We start from the raw sequence: 22443 nt of genomic DNA on the forward strand, positions 1-22443 counted from the left end.
AAGTAATTGATGTTGCCTATATGGATTTTAAGAAAGCCTTTGACAAAGTATCACATAAAAGGCTGGAATACAAAATTGAGGCTCATGGAATAGGAGGGTCCGTGCCAGCTTGGATTAAAAAAAATTAGCTTAAGGACAGAAAACAGCAAGTTGTGCTAAATGGTTGTTTTTCAGATTGGAGGATGGTAGACAGTGATGTGCCCCAAGAGTTAGTGCTAGGACCATTGACTTGGATATTGGAACACAGAAAAATTTCAAAATTTGCAGACGATACCAAACTTGGAGGTGCGGCAAACAGTAAGGATGATACTGCAACAGGACATAAGATAGGCTAGCAGAATGGGCAGACAAGTGGCAGATGGAAATTAATACAAAGAGTGTGAGGGGATGCATTTTGGCAAAAGGGATTGAGCAGCAATACAGACTTAAATGGTGCAGTTCTAAAGAGTGCACAGGGGCAGAGGGACATATGGGTTCACGTGCATGTGTCTTTGAAGGTGGCAGGACATATTGAGAGAGTAGTTAGCAAATCATATGGGATTTTGGGCTTCATAAATAGTGGTAGGAGTACAAAAGCAGGGAAGTTCTGCTGCATCTTTATCAAGCTCTGGTTAGGCCCCAACTGGAGTACTGCATCCAGTTCCGGTCACCACACTTCAGGAAGGATGTGAATGTTAGGTTGGAGAAGCTGCTTTCCTTGGAACAAAAGAGATTGAGGGGAGATTTGGTAGCAGTGTACAAGACTAGGACAGGTTTGGATAAGGTAAACAAAGAAAAACTGCTTCCATTATTGAAACCCCGAGGGGTTCTGACAGAGTAGATGTGGAAAGGACATTTCCCTTTGTGGGAGAATCTAGAACTAGGGCTCACAGTTTAAAAATAAGTGGTCGCCCATTTAAGACAGAGATGAGGAGAATTTTTTTCTCTCAGAGGGTCTTGAGTCTTTGGCATTCTTTTCCTCAAAAGGCAGTGGAAGCAGTGTCTTTGAATATTTTTAAGGCAGAGGGAGATAAATTCTTGATAAGCAAGGGGCTGGAAGGTTACTGGGGGTAGGTGGAAATGTGGAGTAATCAGTTCAGCCATGAACTTATTGAATGGTGGAGCAGACTCGAAGGGCCGAGTGGCCTATTCCTGGTCCTAATTCGTATGCTCATTAGCGAATGGTACAAGGACTGGGGGAAAACAAAAGGACCGAGGGGTAAGAGCTTTCTTTTTAAATATGCAGTTAGTGGTAATGACCTGGAGCTCATTGCGTATGAAGATTGTGGAAATGGAGATGAATGATTTCAAACGGAAACTGGATGTGCACTAAGGGAAACAAACAAATATACAGGGCTATGGGGATTGAGCCAGGAATTGGGACTAATTGGATTGCTCTAGACAGCCAGCACTTACTCGATGGGAGGAATGGCCTCCTTCTATGCTCTTATGACTAAATGCATGGATGAGTGCATCAGCAAGAGGTAGGCTAAGGCATAAGTGGAAACACAGGCAATGTTACAGAGGTGAATCAAAGGCAGTCTTTGTGATAGACAGGATACAGGATCAGAAGTTCAACCCAGAATCAAATGGGATACTGAGACCAAAAACAGTGTGCTTCAGCTGACAGAGCATGAGAAAGGATGGAATTGTGACAAGGAAACGTAATTTGTGGCTTCTGTTTTTCCAATATTTAACTTGAGGGAATTGCAGCTCGTCTAAGGCTGTATGTCAAACAGAGTCTGACAACAGTGGAGGGGTTAAAAGATGGAGGCAAAAAGGAAGAGATGGGCATCATTAACATTCATTCAGAATCAAAGTCAGTTGGTTTTGGCACTGAGGGCAATTCCATTCCAAGCCTTTCCCCTCCTGTATGGCATTACAATCACTCAATTAGTTTATTTCATTTTTTTTAAAATTTAAAAACTAGTTCCTTATGCAGTCTTGCATTATTTATTTTTTAGTAAATTTTGATCAAAGATTTTTCAAAATCAGAAGTTTGAGAATGTTACAGATAAAGCTCTCTACGTTCAAGAGGTAATCTTGGTGGGCATACAGAGGGCAATAAAAAAAAAAATCACATGAAAGGCAAGTCCAAAACAAGCTCAATTTAAAAAAAATGCAAATTGTGGAGGATGTCTCTCTGGGGTTTAGAGATTTTCAGCAGAACAGGCAATTTTAAGGGAGTTTTGATATGTTGACCTCTTTTTTAAAAATTGTATATACTCAACTGACTGGGCAGCTGTTTGGGTAGAAAATCAAGCACATTTGAGCATGTAGATTGCTTGTTTACAGAGCAGGAGGCCATAACCCATAGCTTCTCCCAGTTTGCTTTTTGGCAGCTTCCTTCAGCTTAGAGGGCCAAATAGTCTCTCCATAGGGTCAAGACTTCACAACCAACTGATCAAATGCAAAATTGATGCAAAAATTGGGCTCTCCTGCCCACTCTGATCAAGATTATTCTCTCAAAGTAGCCATAGCAAGCAGATATGAACTAACAGTAATACGCACCACTGGAACACCCTTTCCGTACAAGTAAGCCATTCCAAGACCACTCTGTCCAACTGGATTACCCTGAAAATTAACAAAGAGTCAGTGGCTGCCAAACAATGTTTTTTAATCTTCAGATGTGATCAGTGGAGTGAAACAAGTGGAGATGATTTTCTCCACAAGATTACCCAATCTCGGTCACACGCATACAGCAATTGGACGAGTGAAATTGCAAATTTTTGTGGACTTGCTGATATTCAGTATGATCACCAATTCATGGAAAAAAGGTGTACCCAAATTCAATATAACAACTAGGAGTCTAGCAAGCACTGAAACCACCATTCAGAATCTCTAAACCAAGCTATTGATTTGATATGAGATTACTGGATATAGAATCTCCAGCGATACACCACACCTCTCCATCCCCCTTAGCACTCCACTATGTACAGGGCTATTGCTGGAGCTGGATACTGCTTGTCCAATTCAAAACATGCTATAAAGACACTGACTTGCTGATTAACCAGTACCCTCCTCCCTGTGATGAGTCTAGTCTGATCAGTTGGCCTACTGCATTAATGAAATCCAATGATCCTACCCATGGCTCAGGCAGCAGTTGAAAATTTGTCAGTTGAACTGGTTCCAATCTTACATCTAGGTATGTAGTCTTGGATACAACTGAACTAAGAAACTCTATTTATCTTCCAAGGATAACCAGAATGGGAAAATAAAATCAAACTGGAGGCACAAAGATATGAGCAGTCGCAAGGGAGAGGGAGCTTCCATTCATCAACACATCTTTCCCCTCAAGGAGAGAAAAAAAAAATGCAGGATATTTACATTACATATTTAAATACTTTCAGTCTTTGAAAGGTTAAATCAGTTTTAATGGGAAAAGAGAAAAATCATAAGCAAAATTAATTGGAGCTTTTTTTTAAAAAAAAACAACAACTTACCATGTCTGCTGATTTCTTGAAGTAATGAAAAGCAGTGTCATTGTTCTGGGGCACAACATTACTACCCTCGGAGTACATCTGTTCTCAAAAAATAAAAGTTTGGTTTTAAAAATTCTCAATTATAGTCGGAGTCTGAATTTTATGAAGTATATCATCTTATACATTTACCTTTCCTAGGAATGCCATTGCTTGAGAGTTTCCAGTAGCTGCTGCTTGGTTAAAGTAATCAAAGGCTCTCTGAAAAGGAAAATAAACTCACTGCATTATAAATTCAGATTTCGACTTGGATTCAGTGTTGCCAGTTGCTCCCTTGAGTAATCAATTTAAAAAAAAGTATTACAGATCAGCGAGGGAAGAATTCCTGCTATTGAAAACAGGAAGTTGGATAGGTGAAAACTGCAGAATAGATCTAACAAACCCACAGAGGGCTTGGCAAGCACAAATTTAATAGGTTATATGTCATGAGATACTAGACTGAAACGGTGCGAGAACACTGCATCCAGGAAGCGTGTGTGTTTTAACATAGAAAATAGGAGCAGGCCATTTGGCCCTTCAAGCTTGCTCCACCATTCATTATGACCATCCAACTCGGTAACCTGTTCCCACTTTCCCCCCATACCCTTTGATCCCTTTAGACCCAAGAGCTATATCTAACTCCTTCTTGAAAACATACAATGTTTTGGCCTCAACTGTTTTCTGTGGTAGCAAATTCCACAGGCTCACCACTCTCTGGATGAAGAAATTGCTCATCTCAGTCCTGAAAGATTTACCCCGTATCCTTAGATTATGACCCCTGGTTCTGGACTCCCCCACCATCGGGAACATCCTTCCTGCATCTACCCAGTCAAGTCCTGTTAGAAGTTTATAGGTTTCTATGAGATTCCCCCCTCACTCTTCTGAACGCCAGCGAATATAATCCTAACCGACTCAATCTCTCCTCATATGTCAGTCCCGCCATCCCAGGAATCAGTCTGGTAAACCTTTGCTGCACTCCCTCTATAGCAAGAACATCCTTCCTCAAATAGGGAGACCAAAACTGCACACAATATTTCAGGTGTGGCCTCACCAAGGCCCTGTATAATTGCAGAAAGACATCCCTGCTTTTGTACTCGAATCCTCTCGCTATGAAGGCCAACATACCATGTGCCTTTTTTACCGCCTGTTGGACCTGTATGCTTGCGTTCAGCGACTGGTATACGAGAACACCCAGGTCTCCATGCATATACCCCTCTCTGTTTATAGCCGTTCAGATAATAATTTGCCTTCTCGTTTTTGCTACCAAAGTGGATAACCTCACATTTAATCACATTATACTGCATCTGCCATGCATTTGCCCACTCACTCTACTTGTCCAAATCACCCTGAAGCCTCTCTGCATCATCCTCACAACTCACTTCCCACCCATTTTTGTGTGATCTGCAAATTTGGAGATAATACATTTAGTTCCCTCGTTTAAATCATTAATATATATTGTGAATAGTTGGAGTCCTAGCACCGATCCCTGCGGTACCACACTAGTCACTGCCTGCCATTCGGAAAAAGACTCATTTATTCCTACTCTTTGTTTCCTGTATGCCAACCAATTTTCTATCCTTTGCAGTACACTACCCCCAATCCCATGCGCTTCAATTTTACATACTAATCTCTTATGTGGGACTTTGTGGAAAGCCTTCTGAAAGTCCAAATAAACCACATCCACTGGCTGCCCCTCATCAACTCTACTAGTTACATCCTCGAAGAATTCTAGTAGATTCGTCAAGCATGATTTCCCTTTCGTAAATCCATGCCGACTCTGCCCGATTCTACCACTGTTCTCCAAGTGGTCTGCTATAAAATCTTTGATAATGACCTCTAGCATTTTCCCCCATTACAGACATCAGGCTGACTGGTCTATAATTCCCTGCTTTCTCTCTACCTCCCTTTTTAAATATAGTCGGGTTACATTAGCTACCCTCCAATCTGTAGGAACTGTTCCAGAGTCTATAGAATCTTGGATGACCACCAATGCATCCGCTATTTCTAGGGCCACTTCCTCAAGTACTCTGGGATGCATACCATCAGGCCCTGTGGATTTTTCCGTCTTCAATCCCATCAATTTCCCCAACACTACTTCTCTTCTAATACTGATTTCCTTCAGTTCCTCTCTCTCACTAAGCCCCGTGTTCCCCAACATTTCTGGTATGATATTTGTGTCCTCCTCCCACTCCTGACATCACCTTACCTCATGGCAGACTGATACAAAAGGTGAAGTCACATGGGATCAGAGGGGAGCTAGCAAGATGGATACAGAACTGGCTCGGTCATAGAAGACAGAGGGTAGCAGTGGAAGGGTGCTTTTCTGAATGGAGGGATGTGACTAGTGGTGTTCCGCAGGGATCAGTGCTGGGACTTTTGCTGTTTGTAGTATATATAAATGATCTGGAGGAAAATGTAGCTGGTCTGATTAGTAAGTTTGCGGACGACACAAAAGGTTGGTGGAGTTGCGGACAGTGAAGAGGATTGTCAGAGTATACAGCAGGATATAGATCAGTTGGAGACTCGGGCGGAGAAATGGCAGATGGAGTTTAATCCGGACAAATGTGAGGTAATGCATTTTGGAAGGTCTAATTCAGGTGGGAAGTATACAGTAAATGGCAGAACCCTTAGGAGTATTGACAGGCAGAGAGATCTGGACGTACAGGTCCACAGGTCACTGAAAGTGGCAACGCAGGTGGATAAGGTAGTCAAGAAGGCATACGGCATGCTTGCCTTCATCGGTCGGGGCATAGAGTATAAAAATTGGCAAGTCATGTTGCAGCTGTACAGAACCTTAGTTAGGCCACACTTAGAATATTGCGTGCAATTCTGGACGCCACACTACCAGAAGGACGTGGAGGCTTTGGAGAGGGTACAGAAGAGGTTTACCAGGATGTTGCTTGGTCTGGAGGGCATTAGCTATGAGGAGAGGTTGGATAAACTCGGATTGTTTTCACTGGAATGACGGAGGTGGAGGGGCGACACGATAGAGGTTTACAAAGTTATAAGCGGCATGGACAGAGTGGATAGTCAGAAGCTTTTTCCCAGGGTGGAAGAGTCAGTTACTAGGGGACACAGCTTTAAAGGTGAGAGGGGCAAAGTTTAGAGGGGATGTGCGAGGCAAGTTCTTTATACAGAGGGTGGGGAGTGCCTGGAACTTGCTGCTGGGGCAGGTGGTGGAAGCAGGTACGATCGCGACGTTTAAGAGGCATCTTGACAAATACATGAACAGGATGGGAATAGAGGGATACGGACCCCGGAAGTGCAGAAGGTTTTAGTTTCGACAGGCATCAAGATTGGCGCAGGCTTGGAGGGCCGAATGGCCTGTTCCTGTGCTGTACTGTTCTTTGTTTGTTCTTTGTGAATTCAGAACCAAAGTATGTATTCAGTTGGTCAGCTATTTCTTTGTTCCCCATAATAAATTCCCCTGTTTCTGACTGTAAGGGACCTACATTTGTCTTCAGCAATCTTTCTCTCCTCACATACCTATAAAAACTGACTGTAAAGGTTTTTATGTTCCCCCACAAGCTTGCTCTCGTACTCTATTTTCCCCTTCTTAATCAATTCCTTGGTCCTCCTTTGCTGAATTCTAAACTGCTCCCAATCCTCAGGTCTGTTTTTTCTGGCGAATTTATATGCCTCTTCCTTGGATCTAATGCTATCTCTAATTTCCCTTGTAGGCCATGGTTTGGCTACCTTTCCCTTTTTAATCTTGCTCCAAACAGGGATAAACAATTGTTGCAGTTCATCCATGCGCTCTTGAAATGTTTGCTATTGCCTATCCACTGTCATCCCTTTAAGTATCCCTTTCCCAATCAGTCATAGCCAACTCGCGCCTCATACCTTGTTCTGGTCTTTGATCCCCCTCCACTGATTCCTTGCAAAGGTTCCCATCCCCATGCCATTTTAGTTTAAACCTTCCCCAACCACTCTAGCAAATATTCCCCCTAGGACATCAGTCCTGGTCCTGCCCAGGTGTAACCCCTTCAGTTTGTATTGGTCCCACCTCCCCCTGAACCGGTCCCAATGTCCCAGGAATCTAAAACCCTCCCCTTCACACCATCTCTTCAGTCACGTATTCATCTGATATATCCTGCTATTTCTACTTTGACTAGCACGTGGCACTGGTAGTAATCCTGAGATCACTACCTTTGAGATCCTACTTTTCAACTTACTTCCTAGCTCCCTATATTCTGCTTTTAGGACCTCATCCTTTTTTTTTTTAAAAAACCTACGTCGTTTGTACCAATGTGTACCATGACACTGGCTGTTCACCCTCCCCCTTCACAATGTCCTGTAACTGCTTTGAGACATCCTTGACCCTAGCACCAGGGAGGCAACATACCATCTTGGAGTCTCTTTTGCAGCCACAGAAACGCCCATCTATTCCCCTTACAACTGAATCACCTATAACTATTGCATTCCCACATTTTTTTACTCCTTCCCTGTGCAACGAATTGGGCTGTTGCTGCTTTCCCCTGACAGGCCATTCCCCCTAACAGTATCCTTTGGAGTAAGCTTTAAACAGTTAAGACTCATTATTTCTCAGTTGATCACAACACACTCTTTGTCTAATCACTATTCAACACAAGACATGACGGCATCATTCTTTTTCTAAATAAAATGGTCTCAAACCCTCATCACTGAAGTAATCCTTCTAGAAGCTAAACTAGCAATAAACACTGGAAAAGGACAAAAAAGTCTGCATAGCTAAAAAAGGCTACATCTATAAAATACAGTAGAAACCACACACTGCTCGAAACACCTCAAGGAGAATTCCAATTTCTCAAGGGCTTTTGGAAACAGCTACCTGAAAATTTTGTTCCACACCTCGTCCTCCATGCAAATGCAATTGACCAAGTCCAACCTTAAAAATAATGAAAAAAATTTTATGTTTACAGGGTTCTTTGCTCTCTTCAAGATTCCCATTTGAAGGTCTGTCTTGTTAGCAAGTTTTAACTTGCAGCAATTAAAATACAAAAAATGCCAAAAGTGCATTATACAAATATACAACACCAATGTTGCATGGCAATGTTGCTAAAGGACATCAAGTACAACATGTTTAGCTACATGGGAAATTCAGATTTAAACTTTCGTACCAAACAATTCTTGACTTTTATTTAGATTATTTCACTCAGACCATTTCAATACCCTACCTGTGCTTGGATATCTCCCTTTTCAGCCAGGAATTGGTAATATTGGATTAAATCATCTTCCAGCATTCCACTACCAACACCAGAGTTTTCAGCTTCATCAAGGAGACGAATTCTCTGAACAACATTACCACCAGTCAAAGATATGTCATTGGCAACTAAGGAAGAAATTAGATTTTAAAAAATTACTGAACTACTTCAACACAAGATATGTTTGAAGGATAGGCTCTAGAAATAGCACCTTATTTTACTGTCATTCTAAATTTAGTGATCATATAAAAACCTCTGGTTAATTGGCTTAAGGACAGAAAACAGCAAGTCGTGGTAAATGGATCTTTCTCAGTCTGCAGGATGGTAGACAATGATGTTCCCCAAGGGTCAGTGCTAGGATCACTGCTTTTTTTAGCTACGTATAAATGACTTGGATCTTGGAATAGAGTAGAACTTCAAAATTTGCCAATGACACCAAATTTGGAGGAGTGACAAACAGTGAGGAGGATATGAACTGCCTGCAACTGGACACAGATAGGCTTGCAGAATGGGGAGAGGGCTGGTAGATGGAATTTAATACTGACAAGCATGAGCTGATGCATTTTGGCAGATGGGATAAGGCAAGGCAATACAGACTTAATGTCACAGTTCAAGGTGTGTGCAGGAACAGAGGGACCTGGGGGTGCATGTGCAGCGATCTTTGAAGGTGGCAGGACATGTTGAGAGAGTAGTTAGCAAAGCATAGGGGATCTTGGGCTTCATAGTGGTATAGAGTACAAAAGCAGGGAAGTTATGCCGAACCTTTCTTTATAAAGCTCTGGCTGGGCCCCAACTAGAGTACTGCATCCAGTTCTGGTCACTACACTTTAGGAAAAAGGTGAAGGTCCTTGCAGGGGCGCAAAGGAGATTTACAAGAATGGCTCCAGGGATAGGAGATTTTGGTTACAAGGTTAGGTTGGAAAAGCTGGGGTTGTTTTCGTTGGAACAAAGGAGATCGAGGGGAGATTTAATAGGGGTGTACAAGATTACGACAGGCTTAGATAAGTTAGATGAGGAAAAACTGTTCCTATTAACTGTTGGCACAAGGACTAGCTGGACACAGATTGAAGGTTTTGGGCTAGAGTTGCAGGTGGAATGTGAGGAAGAATTCATTTATTTTTTAAAAATGTAGCAAGTGGCAATAGCCTGGAACTCACTGCCCATGAGGGTCCATATTCCTACCACATCCCCACCTGTCCCTATATTTCCCTACCACCTATCTATACTAGGGGCAATTTATAATGGCCAATTAACCTATCAACCGGCAAGTCTTTGGCATGTGGGAGGAAACCGGAGCACCCGGAGGAAACCCACGCAGACACAGGGAGAACTTGCAAACTCCACACAGGCAGTACCCAGAATTAAACCCGGGTCACTGGAGCTGTGAGACTGCAGTGCTAACCACTGCGCCACTGTGCCGCCCACATTTAAAATGAACTAATCAATTAAGTATAGCCTACTAACAAATTAAGTTGTCTCTGCAGCTCCGAGGTTATCAGAAATGACTTCTACTGATAAGCTGCCTCTGCAGCCCTGAAGTTATGAAGTAGACTAACAAGCAGAAACTAACAGGACAGCTGCAGACTGCCTAATAGTAGCCTATTGTATAACAATCAGCCTAACGGTCCAAGGAGATAGGGGGATGAGAAACTGCTAGAGGAGAAGGTGACAAGGCAGTACCCCAATCAGGCCCCGACACCAAGAAACTGCAGAAGTTTGTAGACCAATTGTGCAACTAATGGGATCCAACAATAGCTATAACTCCAATTCAAAAGCCTTCACAATTTCTTGCATGTACAAGAGAAAGATTAATCCACTGTGTCACCCTTCACATATTGGAAAATTTTCCTTTAAAATGTCAGGGTCTTCAAGCCTTTAGACAATAGGGTTATTGCATTAGCCAAAATAAATTGCAGGCACTGATCATGAACACAACATTAAATTGAAAAAATTTAGAAGAGGGCAGGAGAAACTTTACAATTGGGTGGAATCCATTTCCAGATTAGTAGTGGAGACAGAAACTAGATCAACATTCAAGATTAGATTGGGTAGGCACTGAAGGGATGAGAGATCATGTGGTGAATAGAACGGTTTGCTCTTATATAGAGTAAATGCTGACACAGACTTGTTCGGCCAAACAGACCGTTTCTGTGCTGCAACTTCAATGTACATGCATTTCTATTTTTTTGACAGAAGGTTCAATCAGATATATACTTAGGGAAATGTAATGATTTCAGTATTCTTTATGCACCAAAATTTTAGAAATTATAGTTTTTATTTTAAACTCATTTCCTGGAAATACTATATTAGTTAATGTAAACTTTTAAAATGGAAAAGATCCATATGCAGTCGGGAGTGAGGAAAAAAAAAAAGGATATTTAATCCAGAGACTGCAACAACTAAGCAAATACACCTCAGATGTGGAAAGGATGTCTCCTTTTGTGGGAAAATCTAGAACAAGAGGTCACTGTTTAAAAATCAGGGGTCACCTTTTAAGACAGAGATGAGGAGAAATTTTTTCTCTCAGTGGGTCGTGAGTCTTTAAAACTCTCTTCAAGGCAGTGCAAATACAGGGCTGGATTTTACCAGCCCCCACCCCCCGATGTTGGGGGTTGTAGCAGGGGGGGGCAGGAAATACCTCCAGGAGAGGCCCGCCACGGGCCACGACACTGGGAAGGCCCCGCCCCATATTACTGCCGGTGAGGCCTCGGGGCGGCCACCTGCCCTTGGCAACGGGTCCTAATTAAAATATATTAATTTATATGTTAATAAAGGGATCACCTACCTGACTCCACTGGCCGTCCCAGAGATCGGAGGCGGAACATTGGTGGGGAGGGGAAACAGTGAAAACTAATGCGATGGGAGGAGGGGATGATGGGAAGGGGTTCAAGGTTAAAGTGGAGAAAGTGGGGGGGGGGGGGGCAAAAAAAAGGGTATTTACAGATTGATTAGTCATTGGCAGGGGTGGGAGAGGGGACTGAATCTGAAAGTTTAAATTTTTTTCCCCCCAACCTTTAGACATTTCAGTTGACCCGAGGGGTTTGAAGCCCTTTAAAAATGAAGCCGGTGCCTGTGCAGTAGCGCCGGATGCAGTTGCCCAGGACGGAGCGCCCACCACGATTTGTGTCGTCGGTGCAGGCGCTCCACCCCTCCACGTAAATGAGCTGCTGCACTAAATATTGTGACGGCTCAGTGGGGCAAATTCTGCGCATGTGCCCTACTGCTTAAAAAGCTCATTGTGGAGATCGACAGCAAGCTGGAAAAATTCAGCACAGAGTCTTTGAATATTTTTGAAGGCAGAGATAGATGGATTCTTGATAAGCAAGGGGGTGAAAGGTTATTGGGGGTAGGCGGGAATGTGGAGTTGAGGTGACAATCAGATCACCAATGATCTTATTGAATGGCAAAGCACACTCGAGGGGCCGACTGGCCTACTCCTAATTCGTATGTAGATCATTGGCGATCAAAATACATGCCAGCTTTCACTCTGCTTTGTATTTGTTACTATTGGAGAGGTGGGTCAAAAATCACCAACTTTGACAAGTCAGCAAACAAGTTAGCTGCAGAAAGCTGGTGAAAGTGTAAAGAGGCCAGAAGCTTTTAATTCTTAGCAGCAATGAAAATATCACTTTAACAGCCCCTCACTTTTAGTACAGAGCAATGATGAAAATTTGAACCCATCACTTCCGGAAAACATAGGACTTATTTACCTGGGACCACAGAAACAGTATTATAAATACAAAAGCAAAATACTGCTGACACTGGAAATCCTGGTTTCTTTATTTGTCCAATTACTCCCTTTGGCCTTGCACCACCAACTCTTTTGTCGTTATTTAATCTCTCCTGTCTTCCATCCTATTACATCCCTCCCCAGCCCCCTACCCCTTTCACTTGCTTAAAAAAAACAACTTGTTTCACACATAACTTTTCCCAGTTGTAATGAAAGGTCATCAACTTGAAATGTCAGTGTCTCGCCACAATGCTGCTCGAACTACTGAGCATTTCCAGCATTTTCTGTTTTTATTCAAGAGTATATAATAGTTTCTCATTTCTATAGATAAAAAACACATGTACATAATAGGAACGTAGGAACAGGAGTAGGCCGTTCAGCCCTTCGAGCCTGTTCTGCCATTCTAAATCATGGCTGATTGTTTACCTCAATGCCATATTCCTGCACGATCTCTATAACCCTTGATGTCATTAGCAACTAGAAATCTATCGATCTGTCTTGAACTTACTCAGTGACTGAGCTTCCACCACCCTCTGGGGCACAGAATGCCAATGATTCACCATCCTCTGAGTGAACAAGTTCCTCCTCATCTCAGTCCCAAATGGCTTACCCTTCATTCTGAGATTGTGTCTTCTGGTTCTGGACCCCACAGCTAGGGGAAATCCTTTCTGTATCTACCCTGTCTTTCCCTTTAAGAATTTTGTAAGTTTCTATGAAATCGCCTCTCATTCTTCTAAACTCCAGAGAATACAGGCCCAGTCTCCTCAATCTCTCCTCATAAGACAATCTCACCATCCCAGGAATAAGTCAGGTGAACCTCCACTGCACTTCCTCTATGGCAAGTATATCCTTCCTCAGGCAAGGGGACCGGAACTGCACACAATATTCCAGGTGTGGCCTCACTAATGCTCTATACAATTGAAGCAAGACTTCTTTGCTCCTGTACTCAAATCCTCTTGCGATAAAGGCCAACATACCATTTGCCTTCCTAATTGCTTGCTGCACCTGCATGTTAGCTTTCAGTGACTTTTGGACAAGGACACCCAGATCCCTTTGACATCAACACTTCCCAACCTCTCACTACTCTGCATTTCTGTTTTACTACCAAAGTGGATAACTTTACAATATAGAAAAATGTGTTCCATCTGCAATGTTCTTGCCCACTCACAGCCTGTCCAAATCCCCCTGAAGCCTCTTTGCATCCTCCTCACAACTCACATACCCACCATGTTTTGTGTCATCTGCAAACTTGGAAACATTACAATTGGTCCCCATATCCAAATCATTAATATATAGATTGTTAACAGCTTGGGCCCAAGCACCGATCCTTGCGGTACCCCACTAGTCACAGCCTACCAACCTGAGAAAGACTTATTTATTCCTACTTTGTTTTCTTCTGTTACCCAATCCATGCTAGTTTATTACCGCACCCCCCAAACTCCATACACTTTAATTTTGCTTAGTAACCTATGTGGGACTTTATCAAAAGCCTCTGAAAGTCCAACTACACCACATCCACTGGTTCCCCTTTATCCATTCTGCTCCTAATACCCTCAAAACACTCAACAAGTTTGTCAAACATGATTTCCCCTTCATAAATCCACATTGACTCTGCCCAATCAGACCATTATTTTCGAAGAGTCCACTAATCACATCCTTTATAATGGATTCTAGTCAGGGTGACAGGTCCGTAATTCCCTGTTTTCTCTCTCCCTCCCTTCTTAAACAGCGGGCTACATTTGCAACCTTCCAATAATCCAAGGTTCATCTGACTGCTTACCATAATTTGCCACTTGTTTGTAATGAGTTAGTGCAGATTCACAGCTCTGAGGAACTCCTATGCCAGCCCAATATCTATAACCCTAAGGAATTAAAAACAGATGAATTATTGAAAAAAAAACACTGACTGCAAATATGCCTATTCATCAAATATTGTTCAAAACTTGCTATAAGTGGATGATAGAAATTCACATTCTATAGTAGTTTATAAAATGAAGCACAAAACTAAACAGGAGACTATTATGCTACTGATACAGGTGTTAAAATTAAGATTTTATTTTTTTCCGTTGTGCTGGCAAATCAAAAGTATATTGCAGTGTGAATTTTTGCACATGAATCAAATTGCATTGTATTTATAACATACTAGCAAAGTTACTTACCAAAATCATGTGCGACAATAAGTTCCCTCCAAGTGCTCCAAAGGTGTAAAATACTAAAGCCTACAAGAAAAGGAAAGCAAAAAAAGGTTATTAAGCATTTTATTGCACGTAAGCTTACAAGATTAGACATTCAGCAAGGGAGAGGTGATTGGGTGGCCAGATTTTTAAAAACTACATAAAACAAGTACCTTAGCTTGACTTGAGTGGACTCCAACTCCAGATGCATAAAGGAATCCAAGAGCCTAGAAATGGAATACAAGAAAGAGCCTCCAGAATTAAAAAATTACATTTCTTATGTCCCTTTCCCACCCCACCAAAACAATTACAGTACTTGTTTGCCCTCCCACCCCAAAATACTTACCTTTACATCTGACCATCCCCCCCACCCCCCCACCAAAACTAGTGCACCAAGTGTAAGGTTCAACCCTTTCCACCATCCCCTACACCCTTTACATGTATTTAACCCCATTCCCCCCACCCCCATCCCACCCTGCACTGACAAACTTACCTCCTCCCCCCTCCCCAACATGGTGCCGCGTTTCCCTGGGCGGGGATCTGAAGGCACGGGCATGCCGGATGACACACCGAAGATCACGGCGGGCCCTCAAGATCGGAGGTAAGTGTATTTAAAATGTATTAATTTTATTGATTTGGATATTTAAATTGTGGTCCCATCACCCAGCGGCAGAGCCGAGGTGGGGGGGCCGCCCCGGAGCCTCGCTGTCGCTGGGCTGATCGGCCTGGGTCCTGCTGCCATCAAGGTCCGTGGCGGGCCTCATCTTCAGGCCACCCCATGCCACAGATCATGATGTCGAGGGCTTGGTAAAATACAGCCCCTAATGGGAGAGAGCTTGAGAAAGCCGGCATGTAGATTATTTTAATTAGCTCTGTTTAAACATAGTAAAGTTAACCTCTTTGTTAACTCAAGAAAACCTGTCCGATTACTCACTTGCTATGATCATAACCAGAACCAAACACCTAATAAATTGGATATACTAGCCAATTCAAAGAAAGAATTAAACCTGTTGTGGTCAAAGAAGGAGGGAAAAAAGGGAAGTCCTTTGACCCCTCCTCACCTGACTAACAATATTCAATACTGCACCATGCACTGTACAAACACTGAGCCAAAAGGAAGATAGATTAGAAATGACCAAAAGCTTGCTCAAAGAAAAGGATTTTAAGGAGAGCATCAAGGAGGTGAAAGTGGAGGGGCAGGGAAGTTTAAGAATGGGGAAAAATGCACAAGAACCTAGAATCTGTGGAAGAGAGTATTTATAGAGGGCATTATAGGGCTAGACATGTTTCGAGAAATAATAGGAACCAAAACCTGAAGGGATATAAAAACATAGAATTTTAAAAACTGAGGTGTTTGAGAAACCAGGAGCTAAATACAAGTCAAGTCAATGGGAACTGCGGTGATGGAATAGTACATGCAAAGAGTTTTGGATGAGCTGAAAATTAGATGGTGGAAGATTAGAAGGGCAAAAGAAGCTGCTAGTATGGAAGTGCGAATAGGTAGTTTTGTGAAATTCAGGTTCAAACAGAATACTGAAGTCCAGCCTGGGACAGAGGTCAGGGAAAGACACAGTTTGTGCAGGGGGCAAAGATGACGGGCGATAATAGGCAATGAAGGGGGTTGACCAAGATACAGGAGAGAGCCACTAACATCTATGTAGAAGCAGATTCTGTCTGTAGATGATGTTGCCAAGGGAAACATTTAGATAAGCCCTGATACAAGCCCTGAAGAACTGAAAAAAGATTTTCTATTCTCTAAACCAGCGAAGCAGTAATATGGCTTCCTTGATTACAGGATAGCTTGGATGATTCAATCCACACGCTCACACCCCTTTCCTCAATTTAATCCAACACTGATATCAGTTATTGGCCAACTAGCTCAGCTGAAGAATGGATCTGGATCAATAATAATCATTCCAAAAATAGAATGAAATACAAAAACAAGGCAAAAACATAAGTTGTCAAGGACAAGACAAAAGGCTGAACTATAATGCATTTCAGTTCATACTGAAACATCCAAAAAAAATTTAAGAACTTCATCATATACAGCATTTCAGACCATATACAGGAACACCTATAGGGAAAATTGCTAGGCTAATTTTAGTAAGGTATCTGGTTCTTCAATCTCAAAATTACACAAAGTAACCTATATTTTCTACATATAATTGTAGCGCCTAGAGGGAATTTAACATAATACTACAAATTCACATTACAACATTGTGTTACTGTTCAGGGGTTATGAAACTCAGATCAAGTTCTTTAAAACTGCATTCAAATCATTCAGGATGCTATTATCATTTGAGGCAAGAACCAGTGATTAATAAAGATTGTGTAGCTATGATGTAGTTAAAGCACACCTACTGTTTGACCTTTCGGAGAACCCTGCTCTGCAAGTGTCTCAAAGAAATTCTTAGCTGCTCCAATGTTCAACTTCAGGTAATCACCCAACAGCATGGCATAGCCCACTTTCTCCATGGCCTTGGCATTTCCCATGTCAGCTGCTTTCACAAGTATATTATACCCTCTAGATCAAAAAAAAAGAAAAAAAATGGACCAACACCCATTGAAAGGGTTTATGATCAAGGCAATGGCAAGATGGTCAAGCAGTTGCAACATTACATTAATCCTGCAATTGTTAGTACTGGAGAACATGCAAATCAAGTCTGGGCTCAAGCACACTGCACATGAATTCAGCATTGTATACTTACACTTTTCCTTACTTGCAAAGGTTTTCCTATAAAGATGCCAGCATTTTCCTTTGAACAATTAACAGTCCCTGGGAGCTACTTATGTTCTTAATGACCCCTGGCTCTAATTCCAACATGAAAAAGTTCAAAAACCACCAGTGTAAGATATTTATTTACACAAGGCTCTGGTACCTCTCTAAAGGCCCACAAAACACAGGACAACACTCAGTTCTAGCACTGAGCAGGAGCTCTGAACCAGGACATTAATTGCTTTAATAATTTGTAGACACAACCTCAAACGGAACACTAACATAAAAGGACCAACTGGCACAATACTCCACCTCAGTGGGGTAAGAACAAAAATAGGAAACTTCCCCCCTCCAAGGAGTTTTGTTATGCCTGAATCCCTACCAGTTGACTAGAGATGATGTGTAATTTTGACCATCTTACTCTCATAGGCAAAGGAGGTGGCTGAATGGCACCAAGCAGCCTACAAGGGGAAGAAATTTATAATTAAAGTGTGGATGCTTACTCTTTTTTCTGATTCTTTTTACTTGTACTGTTGATCATTTTCATTCCAGTGTGATAAAATCTCTCTGCCTCTTGTGCAACTTTTCTTTGACTGGCCTCCTCATCAGCTAGGACATAAAAAAGTATGCTTTAATACTTCAGGAAACCAGAGAAACAAGTTAACTTCTAATTAAGATCTCAGATCCCAGCCCCCTTAACTCAGAAACAAAAAGTGACTCCAACTCATGATTACATGGTTTTGTCATGAGCCAATGCCAAGAATGTAATTTTTTGTAATCCATTTGGCCTACGCAATTCAGTTATGATCCAATACCAAAATTTATTCGACTAGTGAACCCAGTTTTATGCCATAAAAATTAACTCATGGAAGTTATACAGAGGATGTTACTGATTTCTCTCGATCCCAGCACTGTACTTCAGAATTTGAAAAAGTATATCTACAGTCTTCATTCAAGCTTTTAGTATATTCAGGTTTTCACCAGCCCAGTTCAAAATCCTTGTAAACCAAGACCCAGATGTGTAATTTGCACTTGAAAAAAGTACTCACTTTCACAAAATCCCCACTTGTGGTCCAGATTGTAGTTGTAAGTTGCTGCACACCAGAATCGGTCATCATCTCGCCCATCAGTAGTACAACTAAAGTACTCCTGGTCCATAAACAGGAAAGGAAATACACAGGGCTCGCCATCGGCAGTGCCACCAATGGCTGTTAGATCTGAAATGAATCAAATAAAAATAATTTAATATCAGATAATAAAACCTCATAGAAGCTAAGAAATGCAGCAGACTATTTTCACTATACCTACAGATTGCACACACTACTATTTAGAACCAACAAGTTCTCAAATATTCTTAGATTATGCATGAAAAGGCTGATTAATGTACGCAAGTTTTAGCCTCTGGTGTGGTTGTCAAAAATATTAATATAATTGAGGGTAAAAAGCAAAAAAAGGGGAAAGAAAAACAACGGTATGAACTATACAAAATTATATCATAATTCCAGAAGTGACAAAATATTTTTGAATGAAAACAAATGTCGGACAAGACCAATTTACTTAAAACTCATTTGTTTTTAAAAAAATCTCCACCTTACAAAAAACCCAAATCATTCATGCAAATAAAAGTAATCTTTTCAGTTAGCTACCAGCTTCAAAAATGAATTAAAAAATCAACACAAAAAGAAAATTCTATTTAACAAAATGGAGATGGTCCAGAAAGTTTATGGCTGTATTCAGTTAATACCAAACAAAACAAAAAAATCCTGTATCGCGAAGGGCATCATATAAAAATTATATCAGTGTGCAAATATGCATATTATTCACACTTTAAAGACTTTTAAATTGAAAGCTTGTTATAATGTATATAAAAATACCTTGTGACACCCTAACCTTAAGCTTGTATACGTTATAAATAAGCCAAAAAATAAAAAAGGGTTTAAATCAACTGCATGGGTAAAGTTTCACTTCAGGTTCTCAAGCGTTTTACCTTATTTCAGCTTTTCCACTACTTCCATATTGAGTTAAAGATTTCAAAGACTACAGATGCAGTAAAACAGTGAAATATTTCACCTGAAATTAAAATGTTAACTTCACAAATAAAATGTTGGCACTTTGCCAGCTGCTCATACTTACCCATACTGGATAAGCACCTAACAGATTATCCTAAATGGTACTTAAAATATTACATCTAACTGAACAAAATGATTGATTTTAATGCTTGAAGAAACATATATCCTGACACGAGTAAACCAAATTTATTTTCTGCCTTTCTTCTCCAACCTTTATACTACACTATAGAAACTGTTTCTTTGTATACGTGGCACAACATTAATCACGGGGAAGGGGTGGGAAAAACACCTGCTTAAGCCACTGCTGACTTAGTCTCATTACAGCTTATGACTGATATGATCAACTATTTTATTTTTAGATGCAAGAGTTTCAGATGGAGTCAAATACATACAAGCTACAATCAGTAGCATGTTTCAGCTTGATAAGGAACTAAGACAACTACAATACAGGAGAAAAAACCCTCACTTTTCAAGACTAGAAGTAAATCTATCGAGTTCTGCACTATTATTGGTATAATTAGAGGGGCTAATGCATAGTCTATACATCACAACCCCATTTTGTAATTGACCAATGTTCAGCAGATTAATACTTTACACTGTATTCCAAATTCTGCTTAACCTGAAAATTGAATTCTGGTAGAAAATGAACATGTAAGCAAGTGACAAAATAATAATCCATTTAATAGTAATTTCCAGTCAAAAACAAACGAGTTATATTCCTATTGGTATATCAATACTCGCCTTGATTCTCAAGTTATTCAACCATATGGCTTTGCTCTGCACCAACAAATGCATTTTGTCACTGGGTCACTGAAGACCCACCGGGAGTTAAGGATCTATTGAAAGTTGTTTTCAGTGGATCGCTTTGAAGTCTGGTCAAATAGATGATCATCAGTCTTACCTTTTTTATCACTATCCGTATCAGTGGTTAGACTTTCTTCATCAGAAGTAGTAAGCTGGTGTTCTTCATCCTTATCTTGCCAGAGATCTTCTTTGGAGTCTATGATCTGCCCGGCAACTACACGAGAGCCAGCTGGATGATCTTCCTTCTGTTCATTTGTCTAAAAAGGGAACATGCATACAAAAAAAAAAATATTCAAATCAATTCAAAAAACAGGATCTCCTTCTCACATACAATTTTTAGTTTTTTTTTAATAAATAAATGCCAAGAGCAGTTGGGCTCTCTGGAGAGAGGGAAAACCACATTAACATCTAAAGATTTCTAACATTTGCATGTCTCAACAAAGGATACTAGGGAAAGAACATGAAAGTGATTCAAACTTTACTGCACAGTAATTGGTAGAAAACACTATTTTGCAAAGAGAATGCATTAAAAATTAAACTAATGCAACAAAATAAAAAATGTTGACTTATTACATTTGCCAGCGAGGCAGTGACAACACACCAACTTGAAACATCACAACTTCAGAGCATCACTGAGATGGGTCTGGCAGATGATGATTAGGGAGCAGTACATCAAACCTATAGTGCAGAAACAAGGCATTCAGCCCACTTATCCATGCTGCCATTTATGCCACACAAGCCTCCTTCCACCACTCTTCATCTAACCCCATCACATATCCATCTATTCCTTTCACCATTATGTTCTTATCTAGCTTCCCTTTAAATGCATCTATGCTGTTCGCCTCAACTGCTCTTTGTGGCAGCACCTTCCACATTTTTACCATTCTTTGGGTAAGAAACTTCTCCTGAATTCCCTGTTGGATGTATTAGTGACTACAAAAGAGAAAATAAGTTTGGAAAAAGCACTTCAGTTTCAGCACTCCTCCTTCATGATCACAGGATCCTAACACTACTTATAAATGCTCCTCTGCAACTTTTTTGGCGTGGTTGGTCACATGAAAGATTACCTTCGAGTCCAGTGATTCACCATTTATTTCTTGCACATCTGCAAAAGTACAGAGGAAAGAAAAGTTACCAGGGTAATGACACCTTTACCATTATTACATAGGCTAAGCCCAGACAATTTATTTTTAAAGCAGTCATACTGTAATCCACCATTTAAACCATGTACTGAAAATCAAGTCTCAGACTGATCAAAAAAGTTTCACCATGTAATTTTTGCCAGAGAAGTATTCTCCATTTAAAAATGCAAAACTTTTCCAAAAAAATTTCAAGATGAATCAAGCATAAATATAGATGGTTCAATTATTTGCGTTTACATGTTTATCTGTAGCACAAAAATATTTCTGTTGATCATTCAGCCTATCCAGCAAGTCCAACACCCACGTTCTAGAAATGTTTGTCACATTATGGAAAAACAAACATTAAATAGGAACATGCAAAGGAAAGTTGCATGACTGATCACATTCCTGCTCCTAAACGGGTTACGGACCTGGTTAGAAAAGTAAAACATATGATTGAAAAAGGGAGATACAATAGGTTTTGGAGGTTCATCAATTGAAAAGAATGACTTGTTCCATTATGAAGATCCAGAATCAATTAACAATCTGAGCTGTACAATTAATGCGGGCATGTAAAACATTTAAACTTGCATTTATGTATTCTTAATTAAAAATACGTACAAGATATTGTTGATTTGTTAGGGAACATTTAAAGGCTAACATATCAAAAGTCAGAGTGTGGGACAAGTAAAGGTCTTTTAACATTATGGAAGGATTTGATCGGTAGATGTAGAGAAGATATTTCCACTTGTTGGTGAGACCAAAGCTCGGGGCCATAAATAAGAGAATCCAGAAGGGAATTCAGGAGAAACTTTACCCAGAGTGTGGAACTTGCTCCCACAAAAAGGCATTGCTGTCAACAGAAAAGATACTTTTAAGGGGAAGTTAGGTAAAACAAGAGGGAGGGAGGGAGGAATAGAAGATTATATTAATAGGGTTAGATGAAAAAGGGTAGGAGGAAGCTAATGATGCATAAAAGCTGGAATGAACCAGTTGGGTTAACTGCCTGTTTTTCTGCTGTACATTCTATGCAACAAAAATCTCTCGAGTCCATTTCAACAGGATGAGGAGTTCTCCAGTTGGAAGAGGCAATCTGATAATGGGGGTGGGGCACGAGGAGAGTCTACTGAATCCAAATTAATTTATCAAAGTAGGCTATTAATCCATTAGAATCGCTACATACTGTATTGTAACTGATTGGGGAAACAG

General features: G+C 40.8%; 1 protein-coding gene across 2 annotated transcripts in view; it reads right to left on the reverse strand.

The window, feature by feature from the left end:
• The window catches only part of sel1l (SEL1L adaptor subunit of SYVN1 ubiquitin ligase), a 49901-nt gene that overhangs the window by 20706 nt on the left and 6752 nt on the right, over nucleotides 1-22443 (reverse strand). The window contains exons 2-14 of one of the 2 annotated variants that reach the window (XM_068038716.1): nucleotides 21181-21218; nucleotides 20211-20370; nucleotides 18290-18457; nucleotides 17744-17849; nucleotides 16886-17048; nucleotides 14698-14751; nucleotides 14510-14569; nucleotides 14131-14212; nucleotides 8594-8748; nucleotides 8248-8304; nucleotides 3591-3659; nucleotides 3423-3500; nucleotides 2491-2553 (exon numbers count right to left, since the gene is read on the reverse strand). In XM_068038716.1, the coding sequence (XP_067894817.1) occupies nucleotides 2491-2553; nucleotides 3423-3500; nucleotides 3591-3659; nucleotides 8248-8304; nucleotides 8594-8748; nucleotides 14131-14212; nucleotides 14510-14569; nucleotides 14698-14751; nucleotides 16886-17048; nucleotides 17744-17849; nucleotides 18290-18457; nucleotides 20211-20370; nucleotides 21181-21218 (1253 nt within the window). The remainder of the gene's footprint in view (nucleotides 1-2490; nucleotides 2554-3422; nucleotides 3501-3590; nucleotides 3660-8247; nucleotides 8305-8593; nucleotides 8749-14130; nucleotides 14213-14509; nucleotides 14570-14697; nucleotides 14752-16885; nucleotides 17049-17743; nucleotides 17850-18289; nucleotides 18458-20210; nucleotides 20371-21180; nucleotides 21219-22443) is intronic. The other variant, XM_068038717.1, reaches the window with a different exon arrangement.

The sequence above is a fragment of the Heterodontus francisci genome, chromosome 9, assembly GCF_036365525.1.
Source record: "Heterodontus francisci isolate sHetFra1 chromosome 9, sHetFra1.hap1, whole genome shotgun sequence".
Classification (NCBI taxonomy): domain Eukaryota; kingdom Metazoa; phylum Chordata; class Chondrichthyes; order Heterodontiformes; family Heterodontidae; genus Heterodontus; species Heterodontus francisci.